The 26,013-nt window shown below is 48.9% G+C and overlaps 1 protein-coding gene across 1 annotated transcript in view; it reads right to left on the bottom strand.

Moving 5' to 3' along the window:
- Positions 1–24,615, bottom strand: part of LOC125448359 (peripherin-like) — a 32,866-nt gene extending 8,251 nt beyond the window's left edge. Inside the window, exons 1-6 of the mRNA XM_048523638.2 lie at positions 23,992–24,615; positions 7,835–7,895; positions 5,129–5,224; positions 4,610–4,771; positions 3,206–3,331; positions 1,313–1,533 (exon numbers count right to left, since the gene is read on the bottom strand). Coding sequence (XP_048379595.1) covers positions 1,313–1,533; positions 3,206–3,331; positions 4,610–4,771; positions 5,129–5,224; positions 7,835–7,895; positions 23,992–24,500 — 1,175 coding nt within the window. The 5' untranslated portion in view covers positions 24,501–24,615. The remainder of the gene's footprint in view (positions 1–1,312; positions 1,534–3,205; positions 3,332–4,609; positions 4,772–5,128; positions 5,225–7,834; positions 7,896–23,991) is intronic.
- Positions 24,616–26,013: the final 1,398 nt, after the last annotated feature.

Raw genomic sequence — 26,013 nt, 5'->3', positions numbered from 1 at the left:
GATTGTTTCATTACAGTAACATCAATATATTTTCTGATGAAAAGACAGATTTTGAGTGCTTTTGGACAAGAGCTAGTTTTATTTGGATGTTCACTGGATTTAAGTTTCGCTGGCGGGGTACAGCATTTATTGCCCCGTCCCTAGTTGCCCCTTGAGAAGACGGCAGTGTGCTGCCTACTTGAAGCGCTGCAGTCCGTTTGGTGTCGGGGCAATCCTGTTAGGGCGGGAGTTCTAGGATTTTGATTCAGCAACACTGAAGAAACAGGGATATCGTCCTGAGTTAGGATGTTGAATGACTTGAAAGGGGACTGGAAGTGATATTCACAGAATCCCTACAGTGCAGAAACAGGCCATTCAGCCCATCGAGCCTACACTGACCCTCCAAAAAACATCCCAGCCAGACCCAACTCCCCATCCTATCCCCATAACTCTGCATTTTCCCATGGCCAACCTACCCCAACCTGCACATCCCTGGGCATTATGGGACCATTTCCCACGGCCAACCTACCCCAACCTGCACATCCCTGGGCATTATGGGACAATTCAGCACAGACAACCCATGCTAACCTGCACATCCCTGGGCATTACGGGACAATTTAGCATGGCCAACTCAACCTAACCTGCACATCCCTGGGCACTGTGGGGCTATTTAGCATGGCCGATCCACCCTAACCCGCACATCCCTGGGCACTATGGGACAATTTAGCACGGCCAATCCACTCTAACCTGCACATCCCTGGGCACTATGGGACAATTTAGCACGGCCAACCCACCCTAACCTGCACATCCCTGGGCACTATGGGGCAATTTAGCACGGCCAACCCACCCTAACCCGCACATCCCTGGGCACTATGGGACAATTTAGCATGGCCAATCCACCCTAACCTGCTCATCCCCGGGCACTATGGGACAATTTCCCATGGCCAATCCAGTCTCACCTACACATCTTTGGACCGTGGGAGGAAACTGGAGCACCCGGAGGAAACCCACGCAGACACGGACAGAGAATGTACAAACTCCACACAGACAGTTGCTCGAGGGTGGAATCGAACCCGGGTCTCTGGTGCTGTGAGGCAGTGGTGCTAACTATATTGTGGGCAGCTTTAAACCAGGCCCACATTGGAAGCCTAGCATTTGAGTACAGACAGGATTTCCTTCCCCACTGTCTGCTAGCCATTGAAACACATCACCTTAGCAGACTGACAGAGAATGGCCTCCCTAGGTGTGATGCTGGAGTGGCCATCCCCATAGCAACAGGGGCCTGAAGCCTGTGATGTTTTTCGTTCGATGGGGCCAACCCTGTCCAGCTCACCTGCTCTCTTCCCCTTCCAGAAGTTTCCTGTAGGTGGCGATTTCGATGTCCAGCGCCATCTTGACATTGAGCAGATCCTGGTACTCTCTCAGGTGTCTCGCCATCTCATCCTTCATGTGATGAACCTCTTGCTCCAGACGGGCAATGGTGTCCTGGTAACCGGACGCTTCGACAGAAAACTGCTCCTCCAACTCCCGTAGCTGCCTCAGCAGGGAGCCATTCTGCAGGCAAATACTCAATAGTGTAACATGGAACCTAGATTCACTTTAATACAGACACCACTCTCTGAGGGATTCACCACCTACCCCAGAGCGAGGGAATGGACCAAGTACCAGCACAAATCCCCAGTGAAGTGGATATTCTTACTATCAGAGATAATGGGAACTGCAGATGCTGGAGAATTCCAAGATAATAAAATGTGAGGCTGGATGAACACAGCCTGCTGTGTTCATCCAGCCTCACATTTTATTATCTTGGATATTCTTACTGTTTATTGAGCAGATCAATGACATACCAGAGTCTAGCAAGCAGGACTAAGTAACGAGTTCAGAAGAAAATCAGCATCAATATCCTTCTCAACTTAATCAACTATTGTGCGATGACACTTTTTCCCCTGATGTTTTGAAAAATTGCAAGGGGGTTCAAGAGAACACAATCTGTCAAATGTTGACATTGAATTACAGAAGGGTATATTCTAGTCAAGGAGGTAGATTTAAGGATAGCTTAGAAACACAGAACATAAGTAGGCCCTTCAGTTCCTAGAAACCCTACACAGTGTGGGAACAGGCCATTCAGCCATCAGGTCCACACTGACCCTCCCAAGAGCATCCCACCCAGGCCCTGTAACCCTGCATTTCCCACGGCCAATCCACCTAGCCTGCACATCCCTGTGACACTATGGGGCAACTTAGCCTGGCCAATCCACCCTAACCTGTACGTTTTTGGACTGTGGGAGGAAGCCCACGCAGACACAGGGAGAACGTGCAAACTCCACACAGACAGTCGCCCAAGGCTGGAACCAATCCCAGGTCCTTGGTGCTACGAGGTACCAATGGTAGGCACTGAGCCCCTAGCTACAGCCTTAAATTTCCAATAGATTTGTCAAACATGGTTTCTCTTTTGTAATTCCTGTCTGATCCTGTCAATGTTCTCCAAGTGCTCTGCTGTTAAATCTTCTGTAATGAACTGCAGCATCTTCCCTACTACTGACGTCAGGGCCAACCAGTCTGTAATTCCATTTTCTCTCCAACTCCCTTTTTTAAATAGTGGGTTACATGTGCTACTCTCTAATCATAGGAACTGTTCCAGAATCTACAGAATCTTGAAAGATGACCACCAAAACATCCATTATTTCTACAGTCACTTATTTCAGTATTCTGGGATGTAGATTATCAGGCCCTGGAATTCATTGGCCTTTAATCCTATCAATTTCTTCAACACCATTTCCCTACTAATACTGATTTCCTTCATGTCCTCTCTCTCACTCGACCCTTACTCCCCAACATTGTTCGGTATGTTACTTGTGTTGTCCTTTGTGAAGGCAGAGCTAAAATATGTATTTAGTCAGTCTGCTATCTGTTTTGTTCCCCACCGTAGAAGGTCCCTGTTTGGGAGTTTGAGGGACCTACGTGTGTCTTCACAAATCTTTTTTCTTTTCATGTACCTATCTCAAAGTAAGTTTAGGGTGGGGATGCTACAGAGAAACTCAACAGGCCTGGTAGTACGTGTGGAGAGAGGGAGAGAAGTTAATGTTTTGAGGCTGGTATGACTCATTCCCCCAGAACTGAAGGAGTTCTGACATTTTTGTCCCAAGCAAGACTGCCAGCGTCAAAGTGGCGCCCCGTCCCCCGGCTGGTCGGCGCTTTCGAAAACGAGGCCTGCTTTCTCACTTACAGTTCCTCTAAGGGCATCCAGGTCACAGGTCAGGGTCTGAATTTGACGCCGCGACTCATTCAGGTCCTGCTTGGTCTGCCTCAGGGTTTCATTGTGCCGGTTGGCGGCTTCGGTCAGGTCAGCGAACTGTCAAAACAGGACGAGGCAGGTGAGAGGATGGCAAAAGCTGCGCAAAACATGGCATCAACGCGCAGGGAGGAGGGCGCTAACCACCGCGCGCACCCGCCCTCGCCCACCCACCCCAATCAACTGGCCTGGACATTCGGCCCCTGTGTCCAATCCATGGCTGGGCTTGGCTGTCCCCACTAGGCATGGCCCTGTTTAGAATCGGGAAACTGACCATGGTATAAGAAACCCATCTGGCCAGAGCCCAATATGAGTGATCATTAGCAGAAAAGGGGAAGAGAAAAGGAAACAGAAAAATAAAGACAGAGACTTCAGTGAAGTCTGGGAACTCAAGGGCTGGTACCAGATGCCAAAGACGCTAATTGTGGTTGCTGCATCTCTGCCAACATCTGATTGGTTCATTGAAAGAAAACTCTAGGCCTCAGGCCAGAATCAGTGACTCGTAAAGGCATCGAGCGAATAAAGGGTTATAACAAATATTGACCATGCCAGCGTCACCTACATCCTGAAACAAAGGAGCAAAAATATTCATTCTAAACACGGCCCCGTGTGAAGGATCCATGCCAGACTGCTTCCCAAACAAGTTCACAAAACCGTGAGGGGCATGGATAGGGTGAACAGTCATGGTCTTTTTCCCAGGGTAGGGGAGGCCAAAACTAGAGGAGCATAGGATTTAAGAGGGACCTGAGGGGCAACTTTTTCACACAGAGAGTGGTGCGTGTATGGAATGAGCTGCCAGAGGAAGTGGTGGAGGCTGGTACAATGACAACATTTAAAAGGCATCTGGATGGGTACATGAATAGGAAACGTTTAGAGGGATATGGCCTCATGGTATTATCGCTGGGCTTTTAATCCAGAGACCCAGCTAATGTTCCGGGGACCTGGGTTCGAGTCCCACTGCAACAGATGGTGGAATTTGAATTCAACAAAACATCTGGAATTAAAAGTCTAATGATGACCATGAATCCATCGTCAATTGTTGGGCAGGGGGAACCATCTGGTTGGGATGGGCAATAAGTGCTGGGCCTAGCCAGTGACACCCTCATCCCGTGAATGAATAAAGGAAAAAGGGAAAAATAAGAGACTAGATTTATTTCAGATAGTTGGTTGGCATGGACAAAGGGTCTGTTTCCGTGCTGTACAAGTGAGATAACACTGAGGTTTTATTGTTCTGATGGGACACACGAGGCCTGTAGCGAAAAGGCTTCACAGTGGGATTGGTCACCGGGGAGCTCTCGGCAACCACAGCTGTTTCTGAAATCGTGCATTTGTTTCTACCTTGGACTTGTACCACTCTTCAGCTTCCTGAACGTTTTTGGCGGCAATGGTTTCATACTGGATGCGGATCTCTTTCAGAGCTGCAGTCAGGTCAGGCTTTGCTGTTTCCATCTCGAGCTGTAACTGTGAAGCCTGCATGTTCACCTGCAAGTCCCGCAGCTCCTGATATTAGAACAGGGAAATGGTAACTCACCCACCCATCAAACTTTACCACACAAAAACTGCTAATGGCAATCCAATTCCCGGCATCTTTAAACGGGAAAAATGCCCTGAGAGGATCGATTGTCGCTCCAAAATTGGACCCACAATCCTCTGAGCCGGAGGCGAGAGCAAGCTGAACCGCTCAAAGATGGAAAATGCTGGCATTTCAATCGAAAAATGAAAGGGAATGGTTATAAGGTAGAAAGCTTTGAACCGCTTAGAGAGTGCGTGGTGTGTACAATTGAAAAGGGTTTCATTTCCCACAACCAACGCCCCCTTGGCAAGGACCGAAGCCAAATGCATGCTGGCCCAGCTCACCTCATCGTGTATCTTCTTGAGAAACTCGATCTCGTCTAACAGAGATTCCACCTTTCTCTCCAGCTCCAGCCGACTCAAAGTCGCATCATCCACATCCTGTGGAGTTTGTATTTCGGGGAAAGGGAGGGAGTAAGGTAGAGAAAGGGGGAGAGCAGGAGCATGCAGAAGGGAATCAGAGGAAGGAGCAAGGGCAAAAGAAGACATTTTAGTTCCTGCGTTCGAGCTTGTGGTAAGAGCAATGCTCAGCTTTCGATGGCTGACTCAAAGTCAGTTTCCTGGATAGTATTTTGCTAAATATTATGGTTTTGATGCTTGAGCCTGGAGCAAAATGTCCCACCTCAAATATCCAAGGCAGGTCAGGTTTCGCAGCTTGGTGTGATACACATGCAGTGTCTGGAAAACAGCACATCACTACAAACCTTCTTCTGAATGGGGTGTCACTGAACTCAGCATGCACGCACGCGCACACACACACACACACCATACACGCGCGCGCACACACACAACACAAAACACGCGCGCGCGCACACGCACACACAACACGCACACGCATACCATACACGCGCACACGCATGCACGCACACACACACAACACACGCGCGCGCACACACACACAACACACGCGCGCGCACGCACACACAAACACAACACGCGCACGCACACACAAACACAACACGCGCACGCACACACACACAACACGTGCGCACACACACACACACAACACGTGCGCACACACACACAACACGTGCGCACACACACAAAACACAACGCGCGCGCGCACACACACCATACACGCGCACACGCATGCACGCGCGCACACACACAACACGCGCGCGCGCGCGCACACACAACACGCACGCGCACGCACACACACAACACGCACGCGCACGCACACACACAACACGCACGCGCACGCACACACACAACACGCACGTGCGCACACACACAACACACAACATGCGTGCATACACACAACACGCGCGCACACACAAAACACAACACGCACGCACACACACACAACACACAACACGCGCGCGCACGCACAACACACAACACGCGCGCGCACGCACAACACACAACACGCGCGCGCACAACACACAACACGCGCGCGCACGCACAACACACAACACACGCGCGCACGCACAACACACAACACGCGCGCACATGCACACCATACATGCGCACACGCACGCACACAACACGCGCGCACAAAACACGCAACATGCACACACACCATACACGCACGCGCGCGCGCACACACACACGCGCGCACGCACACACACCATACACGCGCGCGCACGCACACACGCGCGCGCGCACACACCATACACGCGCGCGCGCACGCACGCACACACACGCGCACGCACACACCATACACGCACGCGCGCACGCACACACCATACGCGCGTGCGCACACACACACTACACGCGCACGCACACATACACACCATACACGCGCACACACACCATACACGCGCACACACACCATACACGCGCACACACACCATACACGCGCACACACACCATACACGCGCACACACACACCATACGCGCGTGCACACACCATACACGCGCACACACACCATACACGCGCACACACAACACACAACACGCGTGCGCGCACACACACAACACACGCGTACGCACGCACGCGCACACACAGCGCGCGCACACGCACACACAGCGCACGTGCGCGCGCACACACACAACACGTGTGCGCGCGCACACACAACACACATGCGCGCACACACACAACACACATGAGCGCACACACACAACACACATGCGCGCACACACACAACACACACGCGCGCGCGCACACACACACACACACACACACACACACACGAGAAACCTCTACAGTCAAAGAATATTAGAAGCTGGATAGTTTCGGCTTCAGATGTCAATGCTGAGTGGGGAATTTACAGCCTTAGGACGGTCAGAGGAGATCTGAAGGGACAACATTGCCAGAAATGAATGGACGGCCCAGGGAATCCCAGCCTGTATATTTTAACAGCACCCAGATCCAGAAATTCTGGGATTGTGTCAGCTTTTGGGCCGGCCTGTCTGGAACCATGATGTGGAGGTGCCGGTGTCGAACTGGGGTGGGCCAGGTCAGAAGTCACATGACACCATGTTACAGTCCAACAGGTTTACTTAAAATCACAAGCTTTCGAAACACTGCCCCTTTGTCCTGACCTGTTGGACTATAACCTGGCGTCATGTGACTTTTGACCCTGTCTGGATTGACAGTGAAATCCGTACATTACAGCCACCATGTTGTTTTGTAAGTGTCTTTACTTCCCAACGATTACTGTACGCACTGTAACAATTTTCAGTAGGAAGTAGAATAATTTTCCAGCAGAAAAACTCGCGCAAACACCATTCGCAGAGATCGAGCACTTTCTCGGTGACCCTGAATGTCTACATTCTGCAACATTTCTTCTCCCTTGTTACAAGCATGTGCTGGTTCTGCGTTTTAAATTCTAGAAGGGTTCGGTGCAATGAAAGATACACGCTGCTCAGGATTTGCAAATGCCCGTTGTATATTTTACCGTGCAAATTATTTGGGTCTCTCAATATGTGGCAGTTTTTTTGAGAGTGTCCAGTTGTTTATCTTCAGGGAAGTGGCGGCGGATGGGGAACGGATTGGAAATTGCAGACAGTGATACTGGTCGTCACCAGCAGGAAGGATCGGTCACTCACCTTCCTGAACAGTAACAGATTACTCTCAGCGTCCTCTCTCTTCTGAGCTTCCTCTTCCAACCTGCAGTGCAAGTAAACATGACCGTTACGGAACTTCCCAGCCAGACTGCAAAACCACAACTATTGCCACACCATCCCTGCTCCACTCAATTCCCTCGCTCAGCCACAATGCTACAGCGGCCTGCATACATTGCGAGGCCTCTTCCCTTCATGGTGTGCACTGACGTAACAATACGACAGCATTTCAATAGCACCGTGTCCCATCCCTTTGTCAATGGAGTCACTCTAGAACACAGAGATCGCTGCTATGTAGCAAAATGCAGCAGGTGTTTCTCCTTTGTTTGTTTGCTTTTTAAAAAATACGCACAGCAAGATCCCACTAAACAAATCGTGAAACGAGGATCTGGGTGACCTGTTTTGGTGGCGTTGGCGGAGACAGCATTGTTGGCCGGGATACCAGGCAACCCTCCCCACTCTTGTCTGAATAGTGCTGTGGGATCTTTAAGGCCCTGAGCCACGAGAGGAGGCAAATGGAGAAGTCTCCCTTCCCACTGCATGCCCCCTATTTCCACTCCCCCCACCACCTCCCCAAGTAATGCACTGAAGCATCAGTTGAGATTATCAAACATTTCAGGGTGGCTCAGTGGTTAGCACTGCAGCCTCACAGCAACAGGGGCCCAGGTTCAACGCCACCCTCAGGTGACTGTCTGTGTGGAGTTTGCACATTCTCCCCGTGTCTGCGTGGGTTTCCTCCCACAGTGTCAAAGATGTGCAGTTTAGGGTGGATTGGCCATATTAAATTGCCCCATTGTGCAGAGAGATGTGTAGATGAGATGGGATGCTCTGAGGATCGGTGTGGACCTTTTGGGGCCGAAGGACCTGTTTCCACGCTGTAGGGAGTCCAAGTCATTATCCTGGAGTGAGACTCAACCTTTTCTAGAACCATCTCTCTCCGAGACAAGCAAGCGAGAAAGGCTTTGCAAGTTAATGCTAGGAAAGCTCTCTCTGCGTCAGAATTATGTTAGATTTCCGCCATCAACCACCAGAGGCCTCTGTTGGCCAAGTGTTTGGGAAGGCGACAAAGTGTGGAGCTGGATGAACACAGCAAGCCAAGCAGCATCTCAGGAAATTTCTGATGAAGGGTCTAGGCCCGAAACGTCAGCTTTTGTGCTCCTGAGATGCTGCTTGGCCTGCTGTGTTCATCCAGCTCCACACTTTGTTATCTTGGATTCTCCAGCATCTGCAGTTCCCATTATCTCTGTTTGGGAAGGTGGTTGTGTGGAATTCGGATTTAAAACAAACGTTCCCTAAGCGATGTCCCCTCTTCAGTGAGCAATGAATCAAGCTTCAAAAAGGGTGGCAGCAGCCATCGGGTATCCCAGAATCCCTGGCTCTGTTAACCCCTCCCTGGCCCAGGGGCTTTGGAATTGATTACGAGGCTCAGTCAAACTGTGGCATAATTAAACTTGTGGCCTTCCAGGTCGGCAGTGGGGAGTGTCATTAAACTATTGAGGATGCTGTTGATAATAGGGGCACAAGCTAATGAATGAGGCCTTTATTTTTCACCCAGAGGGGTGAGCGGGTGGTGGGGGGGGGGGGGGGGGGGAGGTCCCTGCAAAGCATTTAAAAAGGACCCAGTCGTTTAAAGCACCACAGCAGACACTACAGGCCAAGTGCTGTTAAATGGAATGAGCATAGATAGATATTTGAGGACCAGCATGGGTACAATGGGCTGAAAGGTCTCTTTCAGCAGTGCAGCAAATCTCCATGATGCTATGGGTACGAAGTGGAGACAGGCCTGTGGATGACGCTCAGGAAAGTGATCAGTGATGGAAGGAACCAACCTGTTGAAACTCTGCTGTGGTAACAGGAACTCTTCGCTTTCCCAGGGAATCCATTTGGTACAGAGTGGCAAGGGAACATAAAACTTGGGATCAGAGGTAATGTCCCCATCTCTCAGCAAGCAGGCCTGGGTTCAGGTCCCAATACTCCCGAGATGTATCGTTACATTTCTGAACAGACGGATTTGAAATTTTCTCAAAATCTCGCCGTATGTCAGTGAGGGGGCCCAATAAATAAAATTCACCTCCAACTGACCCTATTGGAGGGAAATCATTTGACCCTCAAACTCCCTCAGACATGCTCAACCTGTTGCATTTGGCAAACGAAAGAATATTGGAGAAGGAACGGTCCTGATCATTTACAAATGGCTTCCACCATTTTATAATGTTGCCCAGTGACTGAGGGTTTGACATTTAATAAGGCTAAGCTCTGAACCTTGACTGCATCTGAACATGTTCCCACATCCGGGAAAACCAGGATGGGAACTTTCCGAATGAGCGCAGTGCTTCACCAATGTAGGTCAGTGAGCACAGGGCTCATATACGAATGGGATGCGGCGTGAGTTAGGACATGGGGCAGCAAAGGTTTGGGCAGGTTTTAAGTTGATGGAGGGTAGAATGTCGGGGGGGGGGCCAGCTGAGAGTGTGTTGGAATAGCCTCGAGTGAGGGTTTCAGCAGCCAATGAGCTGAGGCAGCCAGGGTGTTGGGTGATGTTGCAGTGAGTTGGTGATTAGTGGCCTGAGAAATAGGGTAAATGTACAGACAGAATACCTCCCCAGTGTGAACTGAGATACGGCCTGGCTGAGGACAGGGATGGAGTTGGGGGCGAGAGCGGTTTCGGTCAGGACTGAAGGCAATGGCTTTGCTCTTTTTCAGTGCTGACCAGCGCTGATGATGAGCTGCTCTGTGTGACTTATTTCCCCATTGCCTGCCTGAAAGTGGCTCCTATTGCGTGAAGCAGCTGGAACAAGGATTGAATCTGAGTCGTCTGGGTGTCTGGAATTGAATGTGTCTAAGTGACTCAGATGAATGCAGCCCCTTCTGCTTTCCAGTAGAAAAAGTGCGGTGTTTTGGCTCAGTGGTTAGCACTGCTGCCTCACAGTGCTAGGAACACAGGTTCGATTCCAGCCTTAGATGACTGTCTATGTGGAGTTTGCAAGCTCTCACTGTGTCTGCGTGGGTTTCCTCCCATGGTCCGACATGATTAAAGGGAGTCAGCATGGCTTTGCGAGGGGCAGGTCATGCCTTACAAATCTTATTGAGTTCTTTGAGGAAGTCACGAGACAGGTTGACGGGGGTCCAGCAGAGGATGTGGTGTACATAGACTTCAGCAAGGCATTTGATAAGGTTCCTCACGGCAGGCTCATTCATAAAGTCAGGAGGTATGGGATACAGGGTGATTCGGCTGTCTGGATCCAGAATTGGTTGGCTGACAGGAGGCAGAGAGTGGTTGTAGATGGTAAGTATTCTGCCTGGAGGTCAGTGCTGAGTGGTGTCCCACAGGGCTCTGTTCTTGGGCCTCTGCTGTTTGTAGTTTTTATAAATGACTTAGATGAGGAGGTTGAGGGGTGGGTTAGTATGTTTGCTGATGACAGAAAGGTTGGAGGTGCCGTTGATAGTATCGAGGGCTATTGCAGGCTTCAGCGAGACATTGACAGAATGCAGAGCTGGGCTGAGAAATGGCAGATGGAGTTCAAACTGGATAAATGCGAAGTGATGCATTTTGGAAGGTCGAACTTAAATGCTAAATTTAGGATTAAAGGCAGGATTCTCGACAGTGTGGAGGAACAGCGGGATCTTGGTGTTCAAGTGCATAGCTCCCTCAAAGTTGCCACCCAGGTGGATAAGGTTGCTAAGAAAGCAAGATGGTGTTTTGGCTTTCATCAACAGGGGGATTGAGTTTAAGAGCCGCGAGGTTATGCTGCAGCTCTACAAAACCCTGGTGAGACCACACTCGGAATATTGTGTCTAGTTCTGGTCGCCCTATTATAGGAAAGATGTGGAGGCTTTGGAGAGGGTGCAAAGGAGGTTTACCAGGATGCTGCCTGGACTGGAGGGCTTGTCTTACGAGGAGAGGTTGACTGAGCTCGGACTTTTCTCTCTGGAGAGAAGGAGGAAGAGAGGTGACCTGATCGAGGTGTACAAGGTAATGAGAGGCATGGATAGAGTCGATAGCCAGAGACTTTTCCCCAGGGCAGGATTGACTGCCACGAGGGGTCATAGTTTTAAGGTGTTAGGAGGAAAGTATAGAGGAGACGTCAGAGGGAGGTTCTTCACCCAGAGAGTTGTGAGCGCATGGAATAGTTTACCAGTGGTAGTCGTGGAAGCAGAGTCATTAGTGACATTTAAGCGACTGCTGGACATGCACATGGGCAGCAGTGAATTGAGGGGAATGTAGGTTAGGTTACTTTATTTTTGGATTAGGATTATTCGACGGCACAACATCGTGGGCCGAAGGGCCTGTACTGTGCTGCACTTTTCTATGTTCTATGTTCTAAAAGTAAAGCTGCCACTGGATGGTTCACAATTTGTATTCCTTAAACAGTATTGGATGGGCAAGGCACTAAATGCTTGATATCGCTTCTGCAGCTTCAACCTGATCAACAACTGGCCTCATCCTGAGTGAAGGTACTGGCCCTCTGCAGTCCCGGCTTGGAGAGGAGAGAAGAATAATCTTGTGAGCCCCTCCTAGCCCCTAAACAGCAGCATTCCGAGGGCTGCTGCATTAGTGTTGATTGGCCTAGTGGTATTATTGCTGCACTATTGACCCCAAAAACGTTCTGGGTTCGAATCCCGCTATGGCAGACGGTGGTATTTGAATTCAATAAAAATTAAGGATCTAATGATGACCATGAATCCATTGTCGATTGTTAGGAGGGTTCGCTAATGCCCTTTAGGGAAGGAAACTGCCATCCTTACCTGGTCTGGACGATATGTGACTCCAGACCCACAGCAATGTGGTTGACTCTTAACTGCCCTCTGGGCAATTAGGGATGGGCAATAAATGCTGGGCCTGGTCAGTGATGCCCTCATCCCGTGAATGAATGAAGGAAAAAAAATGTGTGAATTACAGAGAGGGCTTGAATCTGTAAACTTCTGCCACAGAGGTAAAGGTCATGCCAAGCTGACAAATCTCTTGCTGCTTTGCACACCATTTCGTCGGAATGTCAGAAGAAGAAAGCAGCAATCTGGATCATCCAGCATCAACCTTCCTTCTCCCAGAAAGGCTGCAACATCACGCAATATAATCCGCGCGTTAGTTACGCAGCGTCTGGAAACCACCAGATGAAATCAAAGCTAAGAGTTTACAAGATGATGCTTGTTCCTATAATGATTGAGCAGATCCAAGGCCTATCTATGAGAATGGTTGACACACAAAGGTGGCTGGCAGCAGAGGGCCAGAGTTAGCTGCGGGCCATTGATGATGGAATAAGAATGCGGCTCGGGTAGGAAACAGCAATTCTACGGAAGGTCCAAGGAAGATGTTGGAAAGCAAGAGGGTGAAAGGTTACTGGGGGAGGACTGGAATGCAGAGTAATTGGATCAGCCCTGCTCTGGTTGAATGGCAGAGATGGCTCAGGGGGTAAGTAGCCTACTGCTCCTGGGTCACATGCTCACATGGAAGGATTGGGGCTTGTTTGAAGACTAACAATGGTTAGAGTCATAGCTATACAGGCAGGAAACAGACGCTTTGATCCAATTTGTCCGCACTGACCAAACATCCCAATCTGATCTAGCCCCATTTGCCAGCATCTGGTCCACATCCCTCTAAACCCTTCCTATTCATGTACCCATCCAGATGCCTTTTAAATGTTGTAACTGTACCAGCCTCCACCACTTCCTCTGGCAGCTCATTCCATACACGCACCACCCTCTGTGTGAAGAAGTTACCCCCTCAGGCCCCTTTTAAATCTTTCCCCTCGCACCTTAAAGCCATGCCCCTCTTGTTTTGGACTCCCCCACCCTGGGGAAAAGACCTTGTCTATTTACCCTATCCATGCCCCTCATGATTTGATAAACTTCTATAAGGTCACCCCTCACCCTCCACAGTATTCTAAAAGTGGCCAAACCAATGTCCTGTACAGCTGCAACATGACGTTCCCAACTCTTATACTCTGACCAATAAAGGAGAGTGTACCAAATATAAGATAACAAAGGTGTGGAGCTGGATGAACACAGCAGGCCAAGCAGCATCTTAGGAGCACAAAAGCTGACGTTTCGGGCCTAGACCCTTCATCAGAGAGGGGGATGGGAAGAGGATTCTGAAATACATAGGGAGAGAGGGGGAGGCGGACTGAAGACAGATAGAAGAGAAGATAGGTGGACAGGAGAGTATAGGTGGGGACGTAGGGAGGGGATATGTCAGTCCAGGGAGGATGGACAGGTCAAGGGGGTGGGATGAGGTTAGTAGGTAGGAAATGGAGGTGCGGCTTGAGGTGGGAGGAGGGGGTAGGTGAGAGGAAAAACAGGTTAAGGAGGCGGGGACGAGCTGGCCTGGTTTTGAGATGCAGTGGGGGAAGGGGAGATTTTGAAGCTGGTGAAGTCCACATTGATACCATTGGGCTGCAGGGTTCCCAAGCGGAATATGAGTTGCTGTTCCTGCAACCTTCGGTTGGCATCATTGTGGCACTGCAGGAGGCCCATGATGGACATGTCGTCTAAGGAATGGGAGGGGGAGTTGAAATGGTTCGCGACTGGGAGGTGCAGTGTACCAAATGCCTTCTTCACTACCCTGTCTATCTGTGAGTTTCAAGGAACTGTGAGCCTGTACCCAAAGGTCTGTTTGTTCAGCAACGCTCCCCAGGACGTTACCATTAAGTGTAAGATTCCTGCCCTGATTTGCCTTTCCAAAATGCAGCACCTCATATTTATCCAAATTAAACTCCATCCACCACTCCTCAGCCCACTGCCCCATCTGATTAAGATCCCGTTGTACTGAGGTAATTTATGTCACTGTCCATTACACCTCCCATTTTTATAAACCTCTAAGGTCAGCCCTCAGCCTCCGACGCTCCAGGGAAAATAGCCCCAGTTATTCAGCCTCTCCCTATAGCTCAAACCCTCCAACCCTGGCCACATCCTTGTAAATCTTTTCTGAACCCTTTCTCGTTTAACAGCATCTTTCTGACAGAAGGGAGACCAGAACTGTATGCAGTATTCCAAAACAGGCCTCACCAAAGCTGCATCTCAACTCCTAACATCTCCAGGAGAAAGCTGTTAATTGTTTCATTGCAACTTTCCTTTCACTTGATGCACTGCATTTATCTACACCTAAAGCGAGTCCTTCCCATCTGCATTTAATGCCATGTCACTTTTCCCTCTTACTATTCTTTAATTCTAGGGCTCCTTGTTAATTTCCATTCTATCTGTAGTCAGGATCTCTGGAGAAACTTTACCTTGCAGCTTCAAAACGTAACATTTTCATAATATCTTTAAAACCGACCGAATTCTGCTCGTTTGCTCTTGCTTTTACAAAAAAAACAATTTTCTGAAAGTGACATGTTAGATCATATGCAAATTTTCTTTCTTTTAAACTGATCCTGTAATGGTAACAAGGTCAGCCAGGTGGATCCCATGGAATCTGAGTTCCCTGATTGGGGCTGTTAATCTGGCCCAATCAGGGAGCCCTGGCTGACGGATATAAACAGGAGGGTCAGAGGTTCTGCTCACTCTGAGAGCCTGCTCTGAGGGAGCTTTATATGTGTCAGGGACTCTCCATGTGTAAATAAAGGAATGACGTGGTGATGGGATACCAGTCTCTGTGGAGTTATTTCAGAGGCCACGAGAGTAAAGCATGTTCCTTAAGAAACTCACTCGCAGCAGTCGTCTAAGTTGGAGTAAACATTGCTTGCCTCATGCCGTAATTTAGGAAGCTTGTTGTAACACCTTTCGTGGCCCTGTGCCTCGAGATACAGGAAACAGTAAGGCCAAGAATGCACAGGTTAGACAACGTCAACAGCAAGGAAGACTGAAGCAGCAAGGCCAGCTCAGAGCCAACGACAATGGACTGAATTCATCTGGCCCCATCATCAATGTTACACTGACAGGTTGGAGTTCAGTCGCAGGAAGAAGCTAGGTCACTTGGCTCAGGCCTGTGACCAGCGGTGTGCCACAAGGATCAGTGCTAGGTCCACTGCTTTTAGTCATTTATATAAATAATCTGGATGTGAACATAGGAGGTATGGTTAGTAAGCTTGCAGATGACACCAAAATGGGAGGTTAGGGTTAGGGTTAGTGGACAGCGAAGAATGTCACCTCAGAGCACAACGGGATCTTGACCAGATGGGCTGAGGAGTGGCAGACGGAGTATAGTTTGGATAAATGTGAGGTGCTGCATTTTGGAAAGGCAAATCAGGGCAGGACTCTTACACTTAATGGTAAGGTCTTGGGGAGTGTTGCTGAACAAACAGACCTTGGAGACCAGGTTCATTGTTCCTTGAAAGTAGAGTCACAGGTAGACAGCATAGTGAAGAGGGTGTTTGGTACGCCTGTCTTTATTGGTCAGTATAGGAGTTGAGGGGGTCATGTTGCACTGTACAGGATATTGGTTAGGGCCACTTTTGGAATACTGCATTCAGTTCTAGTCTCCCTGCTGTAGGGAGGATGTTGTGAAACTTGAAAGGGTTCAGAAAAGATTTACGAGGATGTTGCCAGGTTGAGGGTTTGAGCTACAGGGAGAGGCTGAATAGACTGGGGCTATTTTCCCTGGAGTGTCAGAGGCTGAGCGGTGACCCTATAGACGTTTATAAAATCATGAGGGGCATGGATAGGGTGAATAGTCAAAGTCTAGAGTGGGGAAGTCTAAAACTAGAAGGGCATTGGTTTAAGGTGAGAGGGGGAAAGGTTTAAAAGGGACCTGAGGGGTAACTTTTTCACACAGAGGGTGGTGCGTATATGGAATGAGCTGCCAGAGGAGGTGGTGGAGTCTGGTACAATTACAACATTTAAAAGGCATCTGGATGGGGACATGAATAGGAAGGGTTCAGAGGGATATGGGCCAAATGCTGGCAAATGGGACTAGATTAATTTAGAATATGTGATACATGAATGAGTTGGACCAAAAAGTCTGTTTCAGAGATGTACAGCTCTATCACTCTAGGACTCTAACATCACATTTCTCAAAGCTGTGTATCAGATTGGCCTTACCTTCACATCTTGCACACTTGTTTTAAGGGGATCTTTCACTCCCGTCCTTCCAAGGTTAGATAACCCGACACTTTTCCTCAGTCTCTCCTCACAACTCAATCCTTTTTACTGCTGAAAGTCCGCCTTGTGGCTCACCTCTATAACTCCGTTAGCTAAACGAAGCTCAGCATTGAACAGGGCATTGTACAATTTTAGCTCGAATTCCATGAAATGCTGTGCTCTTTAGATCCACCCCGAAGATTACACTCATTCCCCCTGCAGTCATGGTGAAAGCATCGAGAAGCAATTTGATTTAACTCACGATAACAAAGTGTGAAGCTGGATGAACACAGCAGGCCAAGCAGCATCTCAGGAGCACAAAAGCTGACGTTTCGGGCCTAGACCCTTCATCAGAGAGAGCCCGAAACGTCAGCTTTTGTGCTCCTGAGATGCTGCTTGGCCTGCTGTGTTCATCCAGCTCCACACTTTGTTATCTTGAAATGGTCAATGTCTGCTTTCCTTTTGCTTTTTTTTTGATGTTTGCACAGATATATCTTCTAGTAAGGACCATCTGTGAACAACTGTGCAGGATGGAAAACTGGGTCAACTAACTTTTGTCAACATTTTACTGAGGGAATACAGACTAAGAAAGAAAATGGTGTATGGAGAAATGATGCATTTAGCTGGAAATCACAGCTCAAATTGGGCTCAGGGTTAATGGTTAAGGGAAAGTACTTGCTCAATACAGAATCCTTCAGTTAGGATCAAAAACAACCTGGACCCAATTTACAAAGCAGGAAATCCAGATAAATTGGGCAGCACGGTGGCTCTGTGGTTAGCACTGCTGCCTCACAGCGCCAGGGACTCAGTTTCAGTTTCCTCGGGTGACTGTCTGTGTGAGGTTTGCACATTCTCCCTGCGTCCGTGGGGGTTTCCTCCCACAATCCAAAGATTGTCAGGTTAAGTAGATTGGCCATGCTAAAATGCCCATAGTGTTCAGGGATGTGTAGAGGAGTTGGGTTGTAGCTGGTGATAATGGGAACTGCAGATGCTGGAAAATCCAAGATAATGAAATGTGAGGCTGGATGAACACAGCAGGCCAAGCAGCATCTCAGGAGCACAAAAGCTGACGTTTCGGGCCTAGACCTCTGATGAAGGGTCTAGGCCCGAAACGTCAGCTTTTGTGCTCCTGAGATGCTGCTGGGCCTGCTGTGTTCATCCAGCCTCACATTTCATTATCTTGGGTTGTAGCTGGGATGGGTTTGGACAGGATGGTCTGAGGGTCGGTGTGGGCTTTTTGGGCCGAAGGGCCTGTTTCCACGCTGCAGGGGATTCTATGAGCGCCTAACACTGAGAATGATGTATAGACAGGATTGCACTCCATCTCATTAGTTTGCTAATTTAAAATTGCCTGCAATGTGGCTGATTTCATGGGCAAGGTAAGCACATGCAGAAAGCTACTGGTTTTGATTTCGAAACTCGCGACCCAGTTAGATCCAGTCTGGATCTCTTCACGATTGGCCAGTTAGTTTGAGGTGGTCTGGTGTCTTGTTGCAGTCTGTGGCCATGAGAAAGGTCTTGAGGGTGGGCAATTCAATGAGATTGGTTCAAGTCTTTGCCAATTTGGCTTCCCTTGTTTCCAAACTGCAGAACCAAGAGAACCTGATCATAAACGCCACGGGAAGCGCATCGACATCTCCACTGGAGAAGGTTTTATTGGGAATTACACCCAATCAGCTATCCTCAGGCTGCACCTTCCAAACCCACGACCACTTCCATCTAGATGTCATTTTAGATGTCAGAGGTAGGTTCGTTACTCAAAGAGTAGTAAGGGGCGTGGAATGCCCTGCCAGCAACAGTAGTAGACTCGCCAACTTTAAGGGCATTTAAATAGTCATTGGATAAACATATGGATGATAATGGAATAGTGTTGGTTAGATGGGGTTCAGTTTGGTTTCACAGGTCAGCGCAACATCGAGGGCCGAAGGGCCTGTACTGCGCTGTAGTGTTCTGTGTTCTAGAAGGACAAGATTGGCAGACACGTGGGAACACCAGCCCCTGCGAGTTCCCCTCCAAGTCACGCACCATCCTGACTTGGAAATATATCGCCGTTCCTTCAGTGTCACTGGGTCAAAAATCCTGGCATTCCCTGCCGAAGTGCATTGTGGGTGCCAGTAGTTCAAGAAGGCAGCTCAACACCAGCTTCTCAAGGGCAACTAGGGCCGGGCAATGAATGCTGGCTCTAGTCAGCGACACCCACATCCCCTGTGCGAATAAAATAAAAAGTCATCCTCACTTCTTGACAAACACAGCTCAATATCTGAGGCAAATAATCTGTCGTGTTAGCTACTGGATTGATCTTTGCACTGCACAGTCAACCTAGATCACGTGCATACGTCCCCAACATCGAGCTTGAGCCACAGGCAAAGCCAAGCCTATGCTTTACCAACATGCCCCTCGAGAACACAATGGGATCATGAGCAGCCAAGCTGTGGAATGGCATTTCAGAATCTGCTCGAAGCAGCAGAGGCAAATAGTTTAAAAACAGAATGATAGGTGGAGTGCACTTTATCCTGAAAATAAAAGAGTCAAGGAGACCCATAAGACATAGGAGCACAAATTAGGCTCTTCGGCCCATCGAGTCTGCACCGCCATTCAATCATGGCTGATATATTCCTCAATCCCATCCTCCTGCTTTCTCCCCGTAACCCTTGATCCCCAGGATAATCAAGAAATGTGGCTAATCGTTACCTCAATGTGTTTTGGAAATGAGGACTAGAACAATGGCCCCGATCAAAAATCTTCCACAACAACAAAGACTTTCACTTCAAATGGTACACAGTCTAAACCTAAAGTCAATTCTTTTAGATTCATGGACTGAGTTCCAGGAACGCAAGAAGCTTCAATTTGGCTTTGAACTCTTTCGATTTCTAGGTTTCTCAATGAAATGTGATAGCCTGTGATTTTGTGGCTTTGAGTGAAGTACACTAACCGCTTGCCTCCACGGGCTTTTCTGGAGAAAATGGCAAGAAGTAAAAACAGGCTTGTATTTATGTAGCGCTATTCACCATCACCGGGCATCCCAAAGTGCTTTGCAGCCAAACAGGTACTATTGTAATGTTGGTGCTAATTTGTGTTCAGCAAACTCCCATGAGTTCCAATACGTGGACGGGGCAGTGGCCCAGCAGTTAGCACTGCTGCCTCAGAGCACCAGGGACCTGGCTTCGATTCCAGCCTCGGGTGACTGTCTGCGTGGAGTCTGCACGTTCTCCCTGCATCTGTGTGGGTTTCGTCCAGGTGCTCCAGTTTCCTCCCACAGTCCAAAGATGTGTAGGGTAGGGTGGATTGGCCATGCTATAGTGTCCAGGGATGTGCAGGCTAGGTGGATTAGCCATGGGAATTACAGGGATGGGGTGGGTCTGGGTGTGATACCCTTCAGAGGGACAGTGTGGACCTGACAGGCTGAATGGCCTGCATCCACACTGTAGGGATTCTATGATCACAACCAAAGTCCTTCTTGTGTGAGGTTGAAGGAGGGAGAAGCATTGACCAAGATACTGGACTCAACTTCCAGCCTCTAGTTTGAAACAATGCCATGGGATCTTTTACATTCACCTGAGGAAACAGTTGGGGCCCTAGTTTACCAGTTCATTCACATAACTGTGCAATGCTCCCTCAGGACTGCCACAGCGTAAGAGTCTTGATTTTTTCGCACTGAAAGACCAAGAGAGAGACTGAACACAAAACCCTATGACTCAGAAACAAAGCATTTCAACCATGTGAATCATGAACTGACATTGTCATGGCAGACCTGAATCAAAATCAATTTCGGCATGCTGTCCTCTGCAGGATATCTGGTACAGAGTCAGCAATAATGTGCCTTCTCAGCTAAGCAAGCAGACAGCGCCGGGGTCGGGGAGCTCTTATGCCAAATCATGAGCAGAAAGCAAAATCAAGAGATTTACATCATGGATAAAATAGTATCAGAGATAATGGGAACTGCAGATGCTGGAGAATCCAAGACAATAAAATGTGAGGCTGGATGAACACAGCAGGCCAAGCAGCATCTCAGGAGCACAAAAGCTGACGTTTCGGGCCTAGACCCTTCATCAGAGAGGGGGATGGGGTAAGGGTTCTGGAATAAATAGGGAGAGAGGGGGAGGCGGACCGAAGATGGAGTATAAAGAAGATAGGTGGAGAGAGTATAGGTGGGGAGGTAGGGAGGGGATAGGTCAGTCCAGGGAAGACGGACAGGTCAAGGAAGTGGGACCAGCCCAGCTCTTCCCCTCCACCCACTGCATCCCAAAACCAGTCCAACCTGTCTCTGCCTCCCTAACCTGTTCTTCCTCTCACCCATCCCTTCCTCCCACCCCAAGCCGCACCCCCATCTACCTACTAACCTCATCCCACCTCCTTGACCTGTCCGTCTTCCCTGGACTGACCTATCCCCTCCCTACCTCCCCACCTATACTCTCCTCTCCACCTATCTTCTTTTCTCTCCATCTTCAGTCCGCCTCCCCCTCTCTCCCTATTTATTCCAGAACCCTCTCCCCATCCCCCTCTCTGATGAAGGGTCTAGGCCCGAAACGTCAGCTTTTGTGCTCCTGAGATGCTGCTTGGCCTGCTGTGTTCATCCTGCCTCACATTTTATTATCTTAGATTTACATCATGAATGTGTTAAGGGAAAACAGACTGAATGAAAAAGTTTATTTTCTTTTCAACAAAGCTCCAGCAATAATTAAAGCCTGAAGGAATGAGAATCTGCCCTTGTACATTTCCATGCTCAGTTCCAGTGAGGTGCTTTGGCAGTAATCATGCAGGCAGCCTCACTGTTATCCTTATCACAACAAGGCTGGGGGACTCGAGGCTGTTCTCATTAGAGAGAAGAAGATTAAGAGGCGACTGAATAGAGACATACAAGATGATCAGAGCATTAGATAGGCTCTCACTGTCCACCCTTCTTCCTCAGATGGAGATGGCCAGCACGAAGGAACATGGCTTTAATTTGAGGGGTGACAGATATAGGACAGATGACAGAGGTAGTTTCTTTACTCAGAGAGTAATAAGGGAATAGAATGCCCTGCCTGCAACTGTAGTAGATTCGCCAACTTTAGGTACATTTAAGTCGTCATTGGATAAGCATATGGACGTACATGGAATAGTGTAGGTTAGATGGGCTTCAGATTGTTGCACTGACCTGTGAAACCATCAAGGGCCGAAGGGCCTGTACTGCGCTGTAGTGTTCTATCTATTCTCTTCTAATCTTGGCCAATAAATCGAAGAGTTGACTGTAGCCACAAAGTTGCCTCATACAGAAAGTGGACAGCGCGCCTCTTTTCAGCAGTAAAGTGGTCGATCCTAGACTGATCTAGTTAGCTTATTCTAGCCCACTGATGGGGTGGTAGTGCCCCGACCTCTGAGCCAGGAGGCTCACTTGCTCCCAGAGGTGCGTATCACATCTCTGGACAGATTGATTTCCAAGCTCCCCTCCCAGTGGGAAAGCATTCAGTTTCCTCAGTTAATGCCTATCCCGACCGGCCCCTCCAATTTTCCCAGCTCTTTCCCTGAACGTCTGCCGGGATTACCGTCGCACAGGCACTGCCAGCACAGCTGAGGTAGAGAACACACCGAGTGGACAACCCCCGTTACACGTTGACACCTTCCTACTCCACCCTGCAAGCATGGGTGCACTGAGCCCATTAGCATCTGTCTTGCTGCACGTCCTGTGGCATGAAGCAACAAATCTGATGGTTGGCAACTGTGTTCAAAATTTGACTCTTTTTAACAACTGAATGTAATTTGTCCTCTTCCCATTCGTTGACCCCGACTTTCCACCTTCCAGCCATATCCCTGCAGCTCATCTCCAGGAACCCATACATCAAATTTAAAACACATGCCGTTGAGGCCAATTAATCTGCGTGTGTGTTGAGCCTGTTTGTCTTGCTCCCATATCTGCTCAACTCCTTTTCCCTTCACCAAACCTATTTAATCCTGAACGCTGACACAGCTTCTGAAAAGGAAGATCCCCATGCCTCAACACCCTGTTTGAAGAAGCTTCTCCTGCCCTGTTTCTGAAGACGTTTCTCCCAAATCTCTTGCATTCTTTTGCTCCTTGCCTCCATTTATACTCTCGTTTTCATTGTCCAACCTGCCAATCCAATTTCACTCAGCCTCCCATTCTTACTCCCTTAGTTTTAATGCTTGTTCCATGCTGTCTGAAACCGTCACCTTCAAATTTCCCTGAATCATCCATCCTTGTCCATTCTATTTGCAATCTTGAAACTTTCAACTGGTTCACCTGGAACACTTTACTTTCCAAAGAAAACAAGCCAGGCTCCCTTAATGTTTCTTCATAGTGTGCCCTCTATTTTCTATTACTTTTATGACATTTCATTTCTTGATGGCTCAACTGCCCTTTGTAATGAGCCCACAGGAAAAATAATGTGCCTCATATTTTGAAAGGTGCTGACAAGAATATTTGAGCCAGGAAAGTTCGAATCATACGGTTTTACAGACAATACCTTCAGTCCAACACATCCATGCTGACCAGATATCCTAAATTAATCTAGTCCCATTTGCCAGCATTTGGCCCATATCCCTCTGAACCATTCCTATCCATATACCCATCCAGATGCCTTTTAAATGTTGTAATTGTACTAGCCCCCACCACTCCCTCTGGCAGCTCATTTCATACATGCAACATCCTCTGCGTGAAAACGTTGCCCCTCAGGTCCCTTTTAAATCTTTCCTCTCACCTTAAACCTATGCCCCTCTAGTTTTGGACTTCCCTAACCTGGGGAAAGACTTTGACTATTCACCCTATCCATGCTCCTCATGATTTTAGAAATCTTGATAAGCCTCTGTTGCCCCTGAGAAGTGTGGACCTGGATAAAATATTCAAGTTTAGACTAAGAACAGCCTTTCATCTCTGCTTTATCCAAACTCGCTGTTTCACCCAACCCTCCACTTTGGCTTTCCCTCACTTTGTCTATCTTGCAACTTTGTCCATTTCCGCCCCCAGCAGCTTGGACCATCTCCCCGTTTGCTTCGCCTGCCTTCTCCCTGCAGTGGGCAACTTTTTCCAACTGAAACGCCTCTGGCCTGCCCCTCCCTATTGTTACAAAGATGAGTTTCCCTCCAATAGTGTCACAAAACCCTGCAACAAGAAGCTACCAGTTTACGATCCTTACCGTTGCCTGGAGCTCTGCAGATCATCCAGGAGGTTGTCCTTCTCCACTTGGATTCGATCCCTGTCCTTGACCACCAGCTCCAGCTGTCTCTTTAGTTCCCTGATCTCCTGCAGATAAACATCCCCAGCACGGCTCGGCTCCTTGGATCTTAGCTGGTTGAGTTCAGCCAGTAGCACAGCATTGAGCTGCTCCAAGCCCCTCACTTTGTCGATGAAATTGGCGAAGCGGTCGTTCAGTTCCTGCAACTCCACTTTCTCGTTGGTCCGAGTGGTCAGGAACTCCTGGTTGAGGGCATCGGCCACCGAGAAATCCACTTTGTCGAGGTAGCTCCTGGCCGCTGGGGTGCTGGATCTGTGCCGGTACAAGCTAGTGCTCCTCAGGGAAGCTGCTGGCGAGGTCAGCAGGCGGTCAGAACCTGAAAGCCTGGACACGGAGATAGGGGAGACCGAGAAACCTCCAAACCCCCTCCTGGAGGAGGCAGTGCTGCTGGACAGGCGATAAGAAGACATGCTGCTGCCGGGGCTTACCGAGTGCTGTACCCAAGCAACGTTCACACTGCGGTGAAGAAGACACCGACCTGCTCAGGCTCCTTTATAAGGGACTTGCAAAGCGGCCTGGCCACGCCTTCCGCAGTGAACCGCTGCCCTGGTTCAATCCCAGAACACTGCACATCACAAATGCCTGTTGATCAATGACGGGGGAGGGTGGCATTTGAACAGAAGCTGTAAGGGAATGGAGGGGCTTTCTGTAAAGGTTGCAGATCTCATGTTCACTTTTCAAAAAGTTTGCTTTCTCGCTTCTCTCTCGCTGTCCCCCTCAAGACTGATATTAAACACCCAAACAAGAGGGTGGTGTGTGTATGGAAGGAGCTGCCAGGGGAAGTGGTGAGGGCTGGTGTGACATTGAAAAGGCATCTGGATGGATACATGAATAGGAAGGGTTTCGAGGGATACGGGCCAAATGCTGGCAAACGGGACTAGATTTATATGGGTTATATGGGCCAGCAGGGATGAGTTGGAGGGAAGGGCCTGTTTCCATGCTGTACAGCTGTATGACTCCAATAATGGGACTAACTCTGCCTCCAATCGGGATAGCGCCCCAATCCCTCCACACTGTCAAGGAGCACAAAGTGAACACAGGCTCCTGGAGGCACAGGAGTGGTATTCAAAACTGAAACAAAAACCAAACGTGGTGCTGTTCAGAGATTTCCTGGGCCCTTTTCCCTCCCTGTGCACATCCCGCAGCTCTGAGCTCTGCCGGATGCTTTCCTCCCAAATCTCTTAGCTGTCTGCAATGCCTGGCACATGAGAGCATCGTTCCCACCGGTGCTATCACCAAGGGCATCTGCAACCGTGTGGGAGGCTGAGCAACTATTCATCTGTGGAAGCCGTCACATGTGCTCAAGCACCTTCCAGCTGGAGGCAGCGTGCAATGAACAAGGCTTCCCTACCTGAGGGACATTGAGGCGTGCTACCTCACCCCGCCCCGATCTGACAGATCTCAGAAAAGGAATCGGGAATCAGACCAGATGGGGAAGAGGCATTTTATTGGAAGGTATGTTCATGAGAACATAAGCTTTAATTGTAAATTTACAATTCAGGGCATGATTGGCAATTCTGGACAGGTATAGGGGTGCCCAATCCAGATCTATATCAGATATGGGAGTGCCCATTCCAAATGTGTGATAGCTATAGGGGCATGGGGTGCCCAATCCAGATGTGATTGTTTAAGGAGTAGAGGGGTTCCCCATTCCAAATGTATGATAGATATAGGGGTGCCCATTCCAGATGTATGTTGGGTATAGGGGCATTTGGTGTCCGTTCCAAATGTATGCCAGGTATGGGATGCCCATTCAAGATACAAGCCCCGACAGGCACAACTGCAGGGAATTCCTCTAACTGAGATCCTGCAAGCTGAGCAGCTCTATATCTGAATATGGAAGCAGAAATATCCAGAGCTGGTCACCGAAGTTGGAGAGGGAGATAGAGAGGAAATAAACAATGCAACTGTAGGAATACTGAC

This window comes from Stegostoma tigrinum, chromosome X (genome assembly GCF_030684315.1).
Source record: "Stegostoma tigrinum isolate sSteTig4 chromosome X, sSteTig4.hap1, whole genome shotgun sequence".
NCBI classification, from domain to species: Eukaryota; Metazoa; Chordata; class Chondrichthyes; order Orectolobiformes; family Stegostomatidae; genus Stegostoma; species Stegostoma tigrinum.
Note: the sequence above shows the minus strand (reverse complement) of the source record. Positions and strands in the feature narration are given on the sequence as shown.